The sequence below is a fragment of the Pseudorasbora parva genome, chromosome 21 (assembly GCF_024679245.1).
Source record: "Pseudorasbora parva isolate DD20220531a chromosome 21, ASM2467924v1, whole genome shotgun sequence".
Classification (NCBI taxonomy): Eukaryota; Metazoa; Chordata; class Actinopteri; order Cypriniformes; family Gobionidae; genus Pseudorasbora; species Pseudorasbora parva.
In genome coordinates this window covers 35043749-35058530 of record NC_090192.1, presented here as the reverse complement: position 1 = coordinate 35058530, position 14782 = coordinate 35043749, and the positions used below count along the sequence as shown (strand labels likewise).

Sequence of the window (14782 nt, the reverse complement as noted above, 5' to 3'; positions counted from 1 at the left end):
CTAGTAGTTGGAGGGTTTTGTTGTAAAAACTTGGCAACCCTGTCTGCACGCATGCTGGAATAAACAATCTTTCCCGGTGTTGTAAAAAAAAAAAAAGATTTTAAGGATTCACAGAGTCCTTCCCAACATGATTCAGAGAGAAATATTAAAGGTGAGTGCATATACGAACAAGTTCTCCATTTAGGATTTGAACAAATTCAAGCCAAGCGCCTTTGATGACGTGGATGATTACGTTACTGTTTATCATTAATCTGTCCATCATCGTATATAGCCCGCCCTGATGATTTCATTGGTCCGAACAGTTTCTGTTCAGGCAAAATTACTCCTCTCTGGATCAAATCCAGACCGAACTGTCCATGCTCAAATGTTGTGGGCTTGGCTGAGTTCGGCTGGCATCCAGGAAAAGGCTAGGAAAAATGGGCAAGCGTAAGGATTTGAGTGAGTTTGACAAAGGCCAAATTGTGATTGCTGGACGATGGGTCAGAGCATCTCCAAAACTGCAGCTCTAGTGGGGTGTTCCCGGTCTGCAGTGGTCAGTATCTATCAAAAGTGTTCCAAGGAAGGAACAGTGATGAACCGGCAATGGGTTCATGGGCGGCCATTGATGCATGTAGAGAGCGAAGGCTGGCCCGTGTGGTCTGATCAAACAGACGAGCTACTGTAACTCAAATTGCCCAATACGTTAATGCAGGTTCTGATAGAATTGTGTCGAAATACACAGTGCATCACAGGTTTGTTGTGTATGGGACTGCATGGACCAGTCAGGGTACCCATACTGACCCCTGTCCACTGCCAAAAGGGCCAACAGTTGGCACGTGAGCATCAGAATTGGACCACGGAGCAATGGAAGAAGGTGGCCTGGTCTGATGAATCACATTTTGTTTTTACATAACGTGGATGGCCATGTGCATCGGTAACCTGGGCAACACATGGCACCAGGATGCACTATGGGATCAATGTTCTGCTGGAAAACCTTTCATGGAAACGACACTCCATGGCGGCGGTGAGCTTTTCAGCATTATAATGTGCCCTGCCACAAAGCAAAATTGGTTCAGGAATGATTTGAGGAGCACTTTGAGTTTGAGCTGTTGACTTGGACTTCAAAATTCCCAGATTTCAATCCAATCGAGCATCTGTGGGATGTACTGAACAAACAAGTCCGATCCATGGAGGCCCCTCCTCGCAACTTACAGGACTATCTGCTGCTAATATAGGGATCGAGTGGAGTCCATGCCTTAACAATTCAGGGCTGTTTTTACAGCAAAAGTGGGACCAACACAATATTAAGAAGGTGGTCATAATGCTATACCTGATCACGGTATATTGCCATTCTTGTCCTTTTCTCATCATCGCAGTTTTGCACAGCGCTCATTATGTTTGATCTAGCCATGCTGGAAGCAAAATATTGTGCAATATAGCGAACTGCTATGTGTGGATCTAGTTTTGAGCAGCTGTGATGTCAGCGTAATGGCCCAGCAAACTTGTTAACGGATCCCGTAACCACTCTCAGGGGGTATTACGTGTCTCTGTGAGACTTTGCACCCCAATATGCATGAATATGAGAGTTTAGTTTTCAATGACCTCGTTCACATTCTGCTTGACGTTTTGGACTCATTCTCTCACAAACACTTTTCCAAACCTGTTCTGAATTCCTGGATACATTAATGCAGGCTGATATTTTCAACTGCTCATTTATTTATTTATTTATTTGTGACTTGACCTAGAATTCAGCAAAAGGGAAATGAAGTGGGAGAGCTGGGTGAGGTGGGATGCTACGGTGTTTATATTTTCCACATTTCAGCTGCTGCCTTGTTAAATTTACTCAAAAGGTGGTCAACAACACACACACAAAAAAAAAAACATCTGAGGATTTTGTGCATTTGCATTGGATTCTCAACAAAAGGCTTTGATGTTCTGATTCACAACCGTTAGGAGGCCTGATTCTCCATAATAATCATCATACATACCATACAGAGACTGCAGCTGTGGGAATATAATGCATATAAATGACTCATCCGGAATTTGTGTTAATATAGCACATTCAAAACAGGAAATACTTGAAAAAAAAAAAAAAAAAAAGATTGCCCAAAACCCTTATAGTCATATGGCATCATGTGCGCGAGAGAAGAAAGACCAAAAATATGTTTTGGTACTGGTCCTCATAAGCTGCCTTTAAAAGCAAAACATGTATGAAGATCAAAAACGATAAAGGAGGCAGTGCATGCATCGTTTTTTAATATTTAAAAAAATCATTATGGAATCTTTGTGTTTTATAATGGATTCAATTTTGTGTCTTTTTTTTCTTTTTCTAAGAGCTACATAGATTTTGGTTCTTTTCTAATTAGCTGATCATTAACCTAAAGTATCTGAGCAAAGCCTATTTTAATTGAATTTTTTAAAACAGCAAATGCTGCTGCCACAAAAAAAAAAAAAAAAAAAAAATCTTCAAACTGCATTTTCAATATGCTGCTTCATTAATCTTTACAAGACTACGAGATTACAAAACAAACAGACTGATGAACAAATTATTCATTGTAGAAAGTAGTTAGAGACTGGCTCGACAGACCCTTGGCTGTGCGGAGAGATGAAGCAGAACATCAAATTTGTCCTATTTTAACAACTAACATAACTCTGTTCTATTCTATTCCTCCTGTAGCAGGATGTGAGAGTCGGTTAAACAAATATCTAAAGGGTAACATATATTTGACCGTTTTACTAATAAGCATAATTATAAGTGAATTGAAGAGGGTTAGGGTCATGCATTCAGGATAGTTTTAGCCTGTTCAAATGTTGACTTAAAGCTGAAACATTCATAAGCATTTGGAAAAAGAAAGCAAGAGCTGTGGGTCGATTCAGCTGAAATTGCAGCTTTACTGGGCCTGGGATTCAAATGTGTAATGAGATAAATTTCCCAGAGGAAATATGAGTATATTAAAAAAACAAACAGTCATAAATACAGAAACATCTGAAGAAAATAAAATGATGGAAAATCAACATGAAAGACTGTTCAAAACCCATTTTACTTGCATTGTATGACGCATTTACAAGTGCAACAGGGTGTTATTCATAAAACAATATTTTGATAAAAGATTGTGAATATAAACATTTTATATAAAACAACCAGTTGTTGCATGCCAATAATGCCAATGGTTTAATATATATATATATATATATATATATATATATATATATATATATATATATATATATATATATATATATATATATATATATATATATATATACAGTATTTATATATTATATATGTCTTGCTTAAAAGATTACACACCTCTTACACATGCTCTAAGTCATCCAAAAGTCTCTCCACCATCAAACGTCGCTGCTCTTCATCTTGTGTAATTAAAACATGTAACACAATTCTCGAAAAAGGCTTTTTGTACTGTGATTTTTACTGTTGGATTTCAAAACGGTTTGAATTTAGGACACCATTGGGGTTGTCCTAAAGTTAAGACCGATTTTAGGATTTTTTAATAGTTAAGATAAGATAATGCATTGAAAAGTCATTCTGTAATATTTTTTGTCCTAAATGTAGTCCTAACTTATATTGCAATGGTTACCAAACAGATAAGACTGTAAGACTAGGGTGTTAGGACCCACACAGAGAGCACCCCCTGCTGGCCTCACTAACACCTCTACCAGCAGCTACCTGGTTTTCCCAGTTGGTCTCCCATCCAGGTACTGACCAGGCTCAGCCCTGCTTAGCTTAAGTGGGAAACCAGTCTTGGGCTACAGGGTGATATGGCTGCTGGTAAATATCACCAAAATGTGATATTCTGTAAAGATGTTTTGCTCATTGTAGGCCTGTAACCTCTTCTTTGGGTGGTTTGGGTATGTGAACTAAAGCTCATGTGAATAACAAAGCTACTGATGAAAGTACTTCTTTCATAAGTCTCTGCAAGGCTTTTCTTGACCCTTGTTACTTTAGCTTGGAAAGAACTTAAAAAGCTTTGGAGATAGTCGCAGAAACTTTCGATACCAGAAAGCACTTTAGCCATTTGTTTCCCGCATTCACTCTGTGGGCCGTAAGCGGTGGACAAGCGCCATGTATAGAAGTATTTTAAAAGCTTTGTTCTTTTCACACAGAAGCTCATCGGGGACTACTGTTTTCTGATGAGAAAGTGCACATCACCATTGAGCAATGTTACAATGTTTCTAAATAATTAACCAAAAAAGGCCAAAACAAAAGTAAAACAAAGCCCTTTCACGAATACAAATCCTTTCTTTGTCCATTTTGCTATGTTATACTGAATGAAATATTCATAGAGAAACAAACTAACTCATGATGTGTTAGATGGTGCTGGGACCCCACAATGGTGCATCAATTGTTTGTCTTCTTGTAAAAGCAATCTTCAGAAGTGAAACTCTAAAACATAATGGATTATAAAACGAGGTAAATCTTTCAGCAAGCTGCTGTTCTGACCTCAGTGCTTGACAAAGCTATAGAGATGTGTAAGATTGTAAGCATTCATGCGTTTCTTTCAATGGGTTTGACATGGACTTTTTTTTTTTGCACATCAACCACTGTGGATAGTGGTTTTCAAAAGTTACTAGCCACTCAGCATTTCAGCATTTTCACTGGCCACAATTTTGATATCAGTATGGGGAAAAACTGCTATATAGATATTTTCAATATTATTTCATAGTTTGGCAGCTGGTATATCAGACTGCTGTCACTTTAAGACCTGATGCAAGGATCCATTATACTGTTACACATGCGTTGGTGTTGGGTTTGTGTGTCCACTCGCTGTCGGAGAGATGAGAGAGAGAAAGCGCAGCTGGTATCGTGTCTATTCTATGGAAAATTTATATTGGAAGCATTTCAGATATTTAAGTATCGATATGTATAGAGAAATCTTGACTGCGTAACACGCCTCTGCTGAATCCATCGGATTTGGTGGGTGTTAATGTCAAGCCCTGTATGTGCTCATAAAGCCCTGTTACTATTAAAGGGATAGTTCATTCAAAATGAAAATTTGCTTATCTGCTTACCCCCAGTGCATCTAACACAAACTGATCGTTTTGTGTCTTGAGATATCAATGTGTTGTCATGAGCCACAAGGCTCTTTGTGCATGTTGTCTAAGAATGTTTTTTTTTTTCTCTCATAAAATTGTTACCCATTTACATCATTATATGACTGGCACACAGCAACGGTTGGATTTAAAAATCTTCAGTTGTGTTCTACTGAAGAAACAAAGACACCTACATGTTGGATGCACTGGGGGTAAGCAGATAAACATTACATTTTTATTTTGGGGTGAACTATCACTTTAGTAGTACCCCAGCATACTATTAATTTAGAATTTTTAATTTAACAGCACACAACTAAGTGCTCCATTGAAAAATAAGTCTGGAACAACATGAGGTTAAATAAATAATTATTTGAATGATTCTCAAAAGCACAATGGTGATGGTAAGGACTGAACTAACAACCTTTCGTCTAACAGTCGTGAGTCTCACCCTTTTGTAAATGCTGTGTTTGCATACCTGACTGGACTGTTTCCTGCGTCGAGATCCTGTGCAGTCACGGCTCCTATGATGGTGCCTTGCGGCGTATCCTCATAAACATCCATTGTGTAGGAGGGTTTGCTGAAGACGGGAGGCTCATCCACATCCAGAACGTTTATCTTTACTGTCGCTGTGTCTTTAAATGGGCCAAAACTGTGGAATCGTGGATCCAGGTGTGCATTCGAGGCCTCCACTTTAAATGTGTATGCCTTTTTGGTCTCATAGTCCAGCGGCTAAAGAAAGAGATAAAGAAAACAAAAACGTTGAATGCATCACATTTCTTCAGGTAAATCTATTTATCTATCTATCTATCCATCTATCCATCTATCTATCTATCTATCTATCTATCTATCTATCTATCTATCTATCTATCTATCTATCTATCTATCTATCTATCTATCTATCTATCTATCTATCTATCTATAACACAACTTTTCACAAGTTTGGAGATGGAAAGATATGGAAAAAAATAAAAAAAATAAAAAACAAACAATATATATATATAGCTCATCAAGGCTTAATTTATTCGATCCAGAAATAACAGTAACATTGCAAATTGCATTATTAAAATTTAAACAAACCCTTTTTTATTTAAATAATTAAAAAATTGTAATTTAGTTTTGTGATGCAAAGATACATTTTCCGCAACATTATTCCAGTCTTCAGTGTTCATGTTTGATTAATAAATTATTACGCTTTTGAAAATAAATAAATGCATTTCAGTTAGCCCCTGCTGGCAGATGTGGTAACACACGGCATCAGCTTCTAAAATATGACTCCAGACTCCTTCATGGCGGGCACTCCTAGAATTCATTAAAGCGTAGTTTATTTATTTGCATTTTATCTTTGTTTTTAATCTTTTTTTATTATTATTTTTTTGTGCTGGAATTGCTCACTTTGATCATATTGAATGCAGGCCTTTTCTTAGATCTCAAGTGTGTCGATGTCTGGGGAAGTTTGTCACAATTGCTTTCAGGCATGTCAAACAAACAACACACACTCCAAAAACATTTCTCTCAAGCTCCTTTGTGCTTTTTCTCCTGATTTTGCTCCCTCCCCCTTTGATTAAGAGCCCTATTTTCTGCTGAAATCTATCTTTAAATTCTTACTTCAGTTCTTCTGTATCAAAGATTGTCTGTCATCAGTACGACAGCCGTAAAATGTGCTAGTGTTGATGATTGTGGTCTTGCCCCACTAAATCAAAGCAGCCCATCTAGAGATGAAAATCATACAGTGCTATTGTACAATCACAGCTTTCTGTCTCTGTCAATCTCTCTGGGAGATAACCAAAGGGCGAAGGAGACAAAGATCATATATCTGGCCTGTATACTATTTCCATCATGAGCAAGTTCATTCAGGATCATCTTCAGATGAAAACAAACACCACAGGTATAAATGAACGGCACCCGCAGATCCATAAATACACAGCTAATGCAGTCTATATGGCAGTAACATGTATTTTGCACCTGAAATTTCCAAACAGCTTCTTTTTTTTCCTTTTTTTTTTACTGAGAGGGTGGAAAAACATCAAGTTTGGGTGAGTGGCAACTCCAAATCGTTTGGGATTTGCCTGTCAGATGCCCTTGCTGAAGTTTCCACATCTACTGAAATTAAATTGTGCTAATTAGATTACCAATTAAGTTAAAGTGAACCTCCAAAAACTGCAGTCGCTAATTAGCTAATGTTCTTGTTGACATGAAAACAGAGGCAGTAATACTGAAGTCTAAACTACTTAAATACAGGGAAAGTAAACTCACAGTTGCCCACGAGTAATTAGGACCCAAGTCATTGTATACAAAAGATATTTATCTCATTATTCAAACTAGCCTATGGCCTTCTGTACTCCTCAGAGACGGCACTGCTTGGCCTTTAGAGGCCAGGAGATGCATTGATATTAAGGTCGCAAGCTATGGAAAAATGACAGAAAGGCAGTTTGCAAGTAATATCGCTTGGTTTTCAGAAAAAAAGGACACATGGAGGACTTCTATCTTCTTTAATATGCATAACGCTAGTAAAACTGTATTTCCATCCGGGCGACTTCATGCCACGTCCCTCGTTTCAATCAGAAAGCACAGCCTTTGTAACTCTAATTTGAAACAAAAGCTATAAATTGCTCTCTGACTGCCATTTCATCTGGTTATTTTCCATTTAGGTCCCCTCAAAGGGATCTTTAGTGATGCTCATATTGAATTATGGCTGGATCTTCACAGTCGAATCGCATGAGAAAGCCCTGTGCCGCCTTATGATATACTTTCTCTCCACGACACAATATTTTCATTTATATTCCCCCAGTGAGTTTTCAAGGTCATTTAAACCTGTACACTATTTGGCCACATATCAGATTTGCTTTTGTATAAAATTAATACTTAGAATACATGGGTATAGAGGCACAAAAAGACATCTGCGTCAGTACCAATGGTGACTTCATGAAAATGGGATATTTGTTGCAGTCAGAAAAATTTCAAACCATTTTCTTTGCTCAGAAGATTCAATTCCCATACTAAAAATAAAATCTGATACATGTACAGATTGGACAAAAACACCATAACGATCCATAGCCTTGGACCTCAAGTGTATGAGCCAGCAGTGCGCCAAAATGACAAATAATGAGAAGGAAGACAAATGTATTAGTTGTCTTTTTCTCTTTTGTATGGACTGAATGTAACTGGAGTGATCACATTACTGGTCAAAAGTTTGGAATATACCGGTATATAATGATAAAAATAATAAAAATAAAATAAAAATTAAGTTGTCTCTTAGCCTCCCTAAAAGCATTGATTTGATTAAAAAAACTGTAATATTGTAAAATATCTTCAAGGAACTGTTTTCTATTTTAACTGTTTTTTATTCTAAAATTTAATTTATTCATATGATGTTATTTTTGTGATATAAAGTCACAAATGTGAGTTATGGGGTCATCATTTGCGAGTTTATATCTCAAGGTTATGACTTTAAAACATGCAGTTGCAAGATATAGGCTCACATAAGTTATCTCACAATTCTGAAAAAAAAAAAAATCCCCTCATAATTGTACTTTATTACTTGAAATTGTGAGTTTATATCTGACAATTCTTACAAGAAAAGAAGTCATATTTGCAAGTTATAAAGTCAGAATTGTGAGGTATAATTTCAGAATTGCAAGATATAAACTCGCAATTGCAAGAAAAAACTCCTTTCCCCCCTCTAAACTGGACGTCATATCTCGCAATTGTAAGAAAACAAGTCAGAATTTTTTCTGAAATTAAGAAAAGAAGCCCAAGACGGGTTTCCCACTGAAGCTAAGCAGGGCTGAGCCTTGTCAAAAAGTTGCAATTTTCTTTTTTATACCACGGTGAAAACCAGTTATTTTTAAATGTAATACTATTTCACAATAACATTTTACCAATAAATGCAGCCTTGGTGTGCACAAAAAAAACGTTATAAAGCGTTATTCTGAACTTTATTGTTCTTTAGAAAAAAACACTCAATTATCCCATATGCACATTTCCAAATTCAACACCTGCTCTTATTACCATGTGCATAAATTCCCATTTGAGATTTCACGACAGGTGAGGTGGAAAGGTTGAACCAGATGTGGCGTCTCTCTGGCCGCCCGTGTCCGGTATTGATGGTGGACGGACGTGAATTGTGATTAAATGTCAGGGGAAGCTGCAGGATTATTGGAGGTGAGGAGGTTTAGCCTAGAAGAATGTCAAGAGCATCATTGCCCTTTTAGTGTGTGTGAGTGGCCACATCACCCCGGCGGCCCTAGTTAATGACTTTACGCAGAGACAGAGGGAAAAAGAGAGAAAAGATGCCGGAAGGATAATGACAGTGACTCAAAACTAATGAAAGGCTCTTCAAGTGTGTCACTAGTTGTTGATGAAACTGAATCACAATACAAAGACTATACAACATACTTCTCTGGGAAAATGTATTGTCATCAACATTAAACCCTTGACCATGAGAAGAATAGCTGTATAGCAAGTTGTACAGCTATTTGTATAGCCACTTACTGATTTTACTGTACAGGAGGACTGAGACAAAACCAGCTGCTGAAAGGAAAATATCATCAAGAAAATTCACCTAGGTTCTAGGATGTAACCTCTTGAATTAGTACATTTTCTCAGAGAATGCCTGTTTTTCCTATCACTTCATATGGGTCAGAGAGAAAAATAATGTTTAAAATATTCATTATAGACACTGGGATATCTGACAGTGAATTAATGAATTGAGACTACACAACGGTTTCAAACTAATTTCCAGCTCCATCTATTGATCTGTCACTATAATCAGACAGAAAATCTTAGCGTCTTGACAAAATAACCGTATTTTGCACATCACAATTCCATTAACTATTATCTATCAGCATTAAACAGAAGAGTTACACACTCCAACATTATTTAACTTAATGGTTGATGTCACCTCTAGTGAGTATTGTCATTACAAAGCATTGATCTTCAATTAAAGGTCACCGTATCAGAACACGGTGGGAGAACAATAACTCAAGGTACACTCAGAAAACCGTAGGTGTTAAAATGAAACCTTCACACAAAAGAAAACATGATACTGAGAGAGCGCAATTGAAAACCTTCGATCGTAAAGAACAAAATATAACAATTTAGCACTATAACAATTTTTGATTGCACGTCAGATGTTGCTGGAAATGCGGAACTGACACTATTACAAAAAATAAAATTATTTATAATTGGACATTTGGTCCCACAGCAGAATGTGTAATGGTATAAATAGCCTGTGACAGTGTACAGTATGGCATACTATATATATATACATTTAAAATTACATTACCAATTTACACATTAGGCTAGTACGTGAGATACCGACTGCAAGAGACTGGACATAATTCACAGTTACACTTTTAATGTTGGTCTGTTAAAGGTGTACTGTGGCAAGGGGGGCGTGGTTCAGCGAGGTCTGCAGCGGGAGAGAGAGCCGCGGGACGAGCGGTAAGTGAGTGGGTTGGAAGCAGATTAATAACACCTGTCTCTCGTTCCAGTAATGAGCGCGGAGAGGGGATAAAACCTAGGTGGAACCGGAGATCCAGGAGAGAGAGAGGGACTGCTGACGCGACACACACACACACTCACGGACATTGAGTTGTGAGACACGTTGACCCGGAAGCGGAACGTTTAACCGGAACCCGGAAGTGACTGAGAGAAATACACACGGGCAATAGCCGTGTGAAGAGACTGAGTTTTTGTTCTAATAAAGAGAAGCGTCAGCAGTCAAACCGACCCCCTTGTCCTCTTCCTTCCTTACACAAACGAACTTTATCACACTGGTGCCGAAACCCGGGAAGGAAGTAGGACAGCGCCGCCGCCATGACAACGCCCTCCGCCTCGCCATTTGCGGACATCATCACCTCCCTCGCGGTCCTCCACCAAGACCAACATCAGGCAATGCTGGACCTGCGGGCGGACCAGGAGCGCCGCTTCGAGGCGATTGTCCGCGGCCAGCAAGAGGACCGCGAGTGGTTCCGGAGCTGGATGGATCGGGAGGTTCGCGCCGAAGCCGCCGGGCGGGCTAGCGCATCGGTCCACATGCCCCTCCACAAGATGGGGCCAGAGGACGATCCGGAGGCCTTCATAGACCTCTTCCAGAAGACCGCGGAGGCCTCCGGCTGGTCCCGGGCACAGTGGCCGGTGCGCCTCATTCCATTACTAACAGGAGAAGCCCAGGCGGCCGCCCAACATCTGCCGGTAGCGAACCTCCTGAAGTACGAGGATCTAAAAAGGGCCATCCTACAGAGGGTCGGTCGGACCCCGGAGCAACACCGCCAGAGGTTCCGCTCCCTGGAATGGGGCGAGGCCGGCCGACCCTTCGCTATGGCCCAACAGCTCCGGGACTCGTGCCGCAGATGGCTCTTGGCCGGCGGAAGCGACGTGGACCATACCATCGATCTGGTGGTGCTGGAGCAATTCATCACTCGGCTCCCAAGAAAGACCGCCGAGTGGGTCCAGTGCCACCGGCCCACGTCGCTGGAGACGGCCATCCAGCTGGCGGAGGACCACCTGGTGGCGTGCCCGGGGGTCGGCGAGCCCTCACTAACTTCTCACTCTCTCTCTCCCCCCTCTGTCTCTCCCTCTCGCCCTGTCCCTCTCCCCAGGTCCCGTCCTCCAGGCCCTCCTCGCGTTCCCCCCAGAGGTCAGGGTGGGATGGGCCCAGGACCGTCCGGGAGTTCGCGGGCTCCGCCCAGGGGGGCGGGGCCGCTGGGGGCGGGTGGTGATAATGGCTCCGGTTGCACACCCTCCCCGCGCTCATTTTCCAACCCACTCCCCGCCGCAGGGGTGGCGGGTAAGCCTGGGCTGGCCTGCTGGCGGTGCGGTGATCCGGATCATTTTGTGGACCGATGTCCGAGGATGGACATCGGGACAATGATCCGGATCCCGGACGTCCAGCGGACCACCCCTGATCAAGCAGGAGAGTACCAAATTCCTGTAAGTATCAAGGGGGGTACATATCAGGCCTTGGTGGATTCAGGATGTAACCAAACCTCGATCCATCAAAGCCTGATGCAGCCTGGGGCATTGGATACAAGCCGCATGGTTAAGGTGCGGTGGGTGCACGGGGATGTGGTGGAATATCCGGTTGTCCCAGTCACGATACAGTTTAGGGGGAAAAAGCATAGTGTTGAGGTGGCGGTTAGTCCCCACCTCCGGCATCCGCTAATTCTGGGGACGAATTGGCCCGCCTTTTCGGCATTATTGGGGTCGTTATGCGCGGATGCCGCTTGGGAAAACAAGGCTAGGAACGGGGCGGTGCGAGTGCAGGTTGGCGAGACTGATACGGGACCCTTGGGAACAGCTTCAGAGGAACCGAGCGGGGTCGAGAGACTGATTCTCTCGGACCGCGATGACTTCCCTCTGGAGCAGTCTCAAGATGAGACCCTAAAACATGCATTTCAGCAGGTCCGCTCTATCGACGGTCAGTCTCTCCAACCCGCGTTGCCCGTCACGTATCCTTATTTTGCCATAATTAAGGATCGGTTGTATCGAGTGACCCAAGACACTCAGACAAAAGTGGATACAACCCAGTTATTAGTACCAAATTATTCGGACCTCACCAGCCCTTTGACTGATCTTACTAGAAAGGGGCTACCAGATACGGTCCAGTGGACGGAGCCGTGTCAACAGGCTTTTACCCAAGTGAAGGCTGCTCTATGTGGCGGGCCGCTTTTACACTCCCCTGACTTTTCTCTCCCTTTCTTGTTGCAGACTGACGCGTCGGACAGGGGGCTGGGCGCAGTCCTGGCCCAGGAGGTGGAGGGGGGAGAGCGGCCGGTGCTGTACATTAGCCGTAAGCTCTCCAAGAGGGAAGCTAAGTACAGCACCATAGAGAAGGTGTGTTTGGCCATCAGATGGGCCGTTCTCACTCTCCGCTATTACCTCCTGGGGCGGGAGTTCACCCTCTGTTCGGACCACGCTCCTCTCCAATGGCTCCACCGCATGAAGGATACCAACGCGCGGATCACCCGTTGGTATCTAGCTCTTCAGCCGTTTAAATTCAAGGTGGTCCACAGGCCGGGTGCTCAGATGGCTGTGGCCGATTTCCTCTCCAGAAATGGGGGGGGGGGGGGCTGCAGGCCGGACGGCTCCCCGGCCTGAGTCGGGCGGTGGGGGTATGTGGCAAGGGGGGCGTGGTTCAGCGAGGTCTGCAGCGGGAGAGAGAGCCGCGGGACGAGCGGTAAGTGAGTGGGTTGGAAGCAGATTAATAACACCTGTCTCTCGTTCCAGTAATGAGCGCGGAGAGGGGATAAAACCTAGGTGGAACCGGAGATCCAGGAGAGAGAGAGGGACTGCTGACGCGACACACACACACACTCACGGACATTGAGTTGTGAGACACGTTGACCCGGAAGCGGAACGTTTAACCGGAACCCGGAAGTGACTGAGAGAAATACACACGGGCAATAGCCGTGTGAAGAGACTGAGTTTTTGTTCTAATAAAGAGAAGCATCAGCAGTCAAACCGACCCCCTTGTCCTCTTCCTTCCTTACACAAACGAACTTTATCACATGTACTATGTAGTATTTTTGCAGTAAAATATCCCAAAACCACCAGGCCAGTGTTATATATTTTATTCAACTTAGTTCTTACAATATCCCAAATGTTTCCAACTATTTGTAAATTGTGAGAAAATTGCTATTTTAACCAAGGAGCCGAGACATCTGAGGGAGTCGCCTGTCAATTGCGTCTTATCTGCGTTCACCTTTTTTTTTTTTTTGGCAGAATTTTTTATTTGGCAGAAGCACTTTACTTTTACTGCATGTGCAACAAGTGTCAGAGCAACCATAACGGCGTAACATAATTTTAAACACACTTAAATGTACGTGATATGATAAAACAGATCTGCGGTACCTCATACTCATGACGGGAAAAGTGGAAATGGCACCCGCGACTGTGTCCCGTCATAATAAAAGTCCCGCTGCTCGCCAGCCGTGTTTAGCATAACAATTGCTCCAGCGGCCTTGCTCAGCTCCTCAACACTCAGCCCTGCTCTGCTTCATACTACAGTAACGTTAATAACCGCATCCATCAACATGATTTCTGCTTGAGTCCTATCCCGATTCTTTTCCACCGACTGTGAGGTGAAGACCACGTCCCAAGATTCTGCGCTCAAACCTGGTGTCATCAAACTACAGCTTTGTTTTGAATAGGCGCCCTCTAGCGGACAGAAAAGTTACATAGTGTAGCTTTAACAAATTACAGCGCAATATAATTGCAATATAAAGAAAAAGAGAACTCTCTCTCTCTTTCTCTCTCTCTCTCTCTCTCTCTCTCTCTCTCTCTCTCTCTCTCTCTCTCTCTCGTTAACGCGTAAAAAAATAACGCAGATTAATCCATTCCGTATTGAACTTTGACCCTGAGCAGTTCTCACCACCATTCAACTGTAAAATAAAGGAAGGATATGATAACGCGCTGTCTGGATCATTGATTGGAACATTTACTTATAGAAAAAAAATAATAAAAAAAATAATACGGCTTGATTGAAGTGTTGATAAAAGTACCAAATGCAAAGCATCCAGGAATTAAAGACACACACACACACACACACACACACACACACACACACACACACACACACACACACACACACACACACACACACACACACACACACACACACACACACAAATCTATTAATTATATACACTTTATAATGTCATCCATTTAAGTGGACTACTGTAACATAGCATTGTCTGATTTCATACCTCTTCTGTTCTACAAACATTTGAATGATTGAGGAATCGGTTGC

General features: G+C 41.9%; 1 protein-coding gene and 1 pseudogene across 1 annotated transcript in view; both read right to left on the bottom strand.

The window, feature by feature from the left end:
• cdh12b (cadherin 12b) overlaps positions 1-14782 on the bottom strand; it is a 188453-nt gene that overhangs the window by 22209 nt on the left and 151462 nt on the right. The window contains exon 7 of the mRNA XM_067430268.1: positions 5507-5760. Within this exon, the coding sequence (XP_067286369.1) occupies positions 5507-5760 (254 nt within the window). The remainder of the gene's footprint in view (positions 1-5506; positions 5761-14782) is intronic.
• On the bottom strand, positions 3655-3771 carry LOC137056593 (5S ribosomal RNA; annotated as a pseudogene).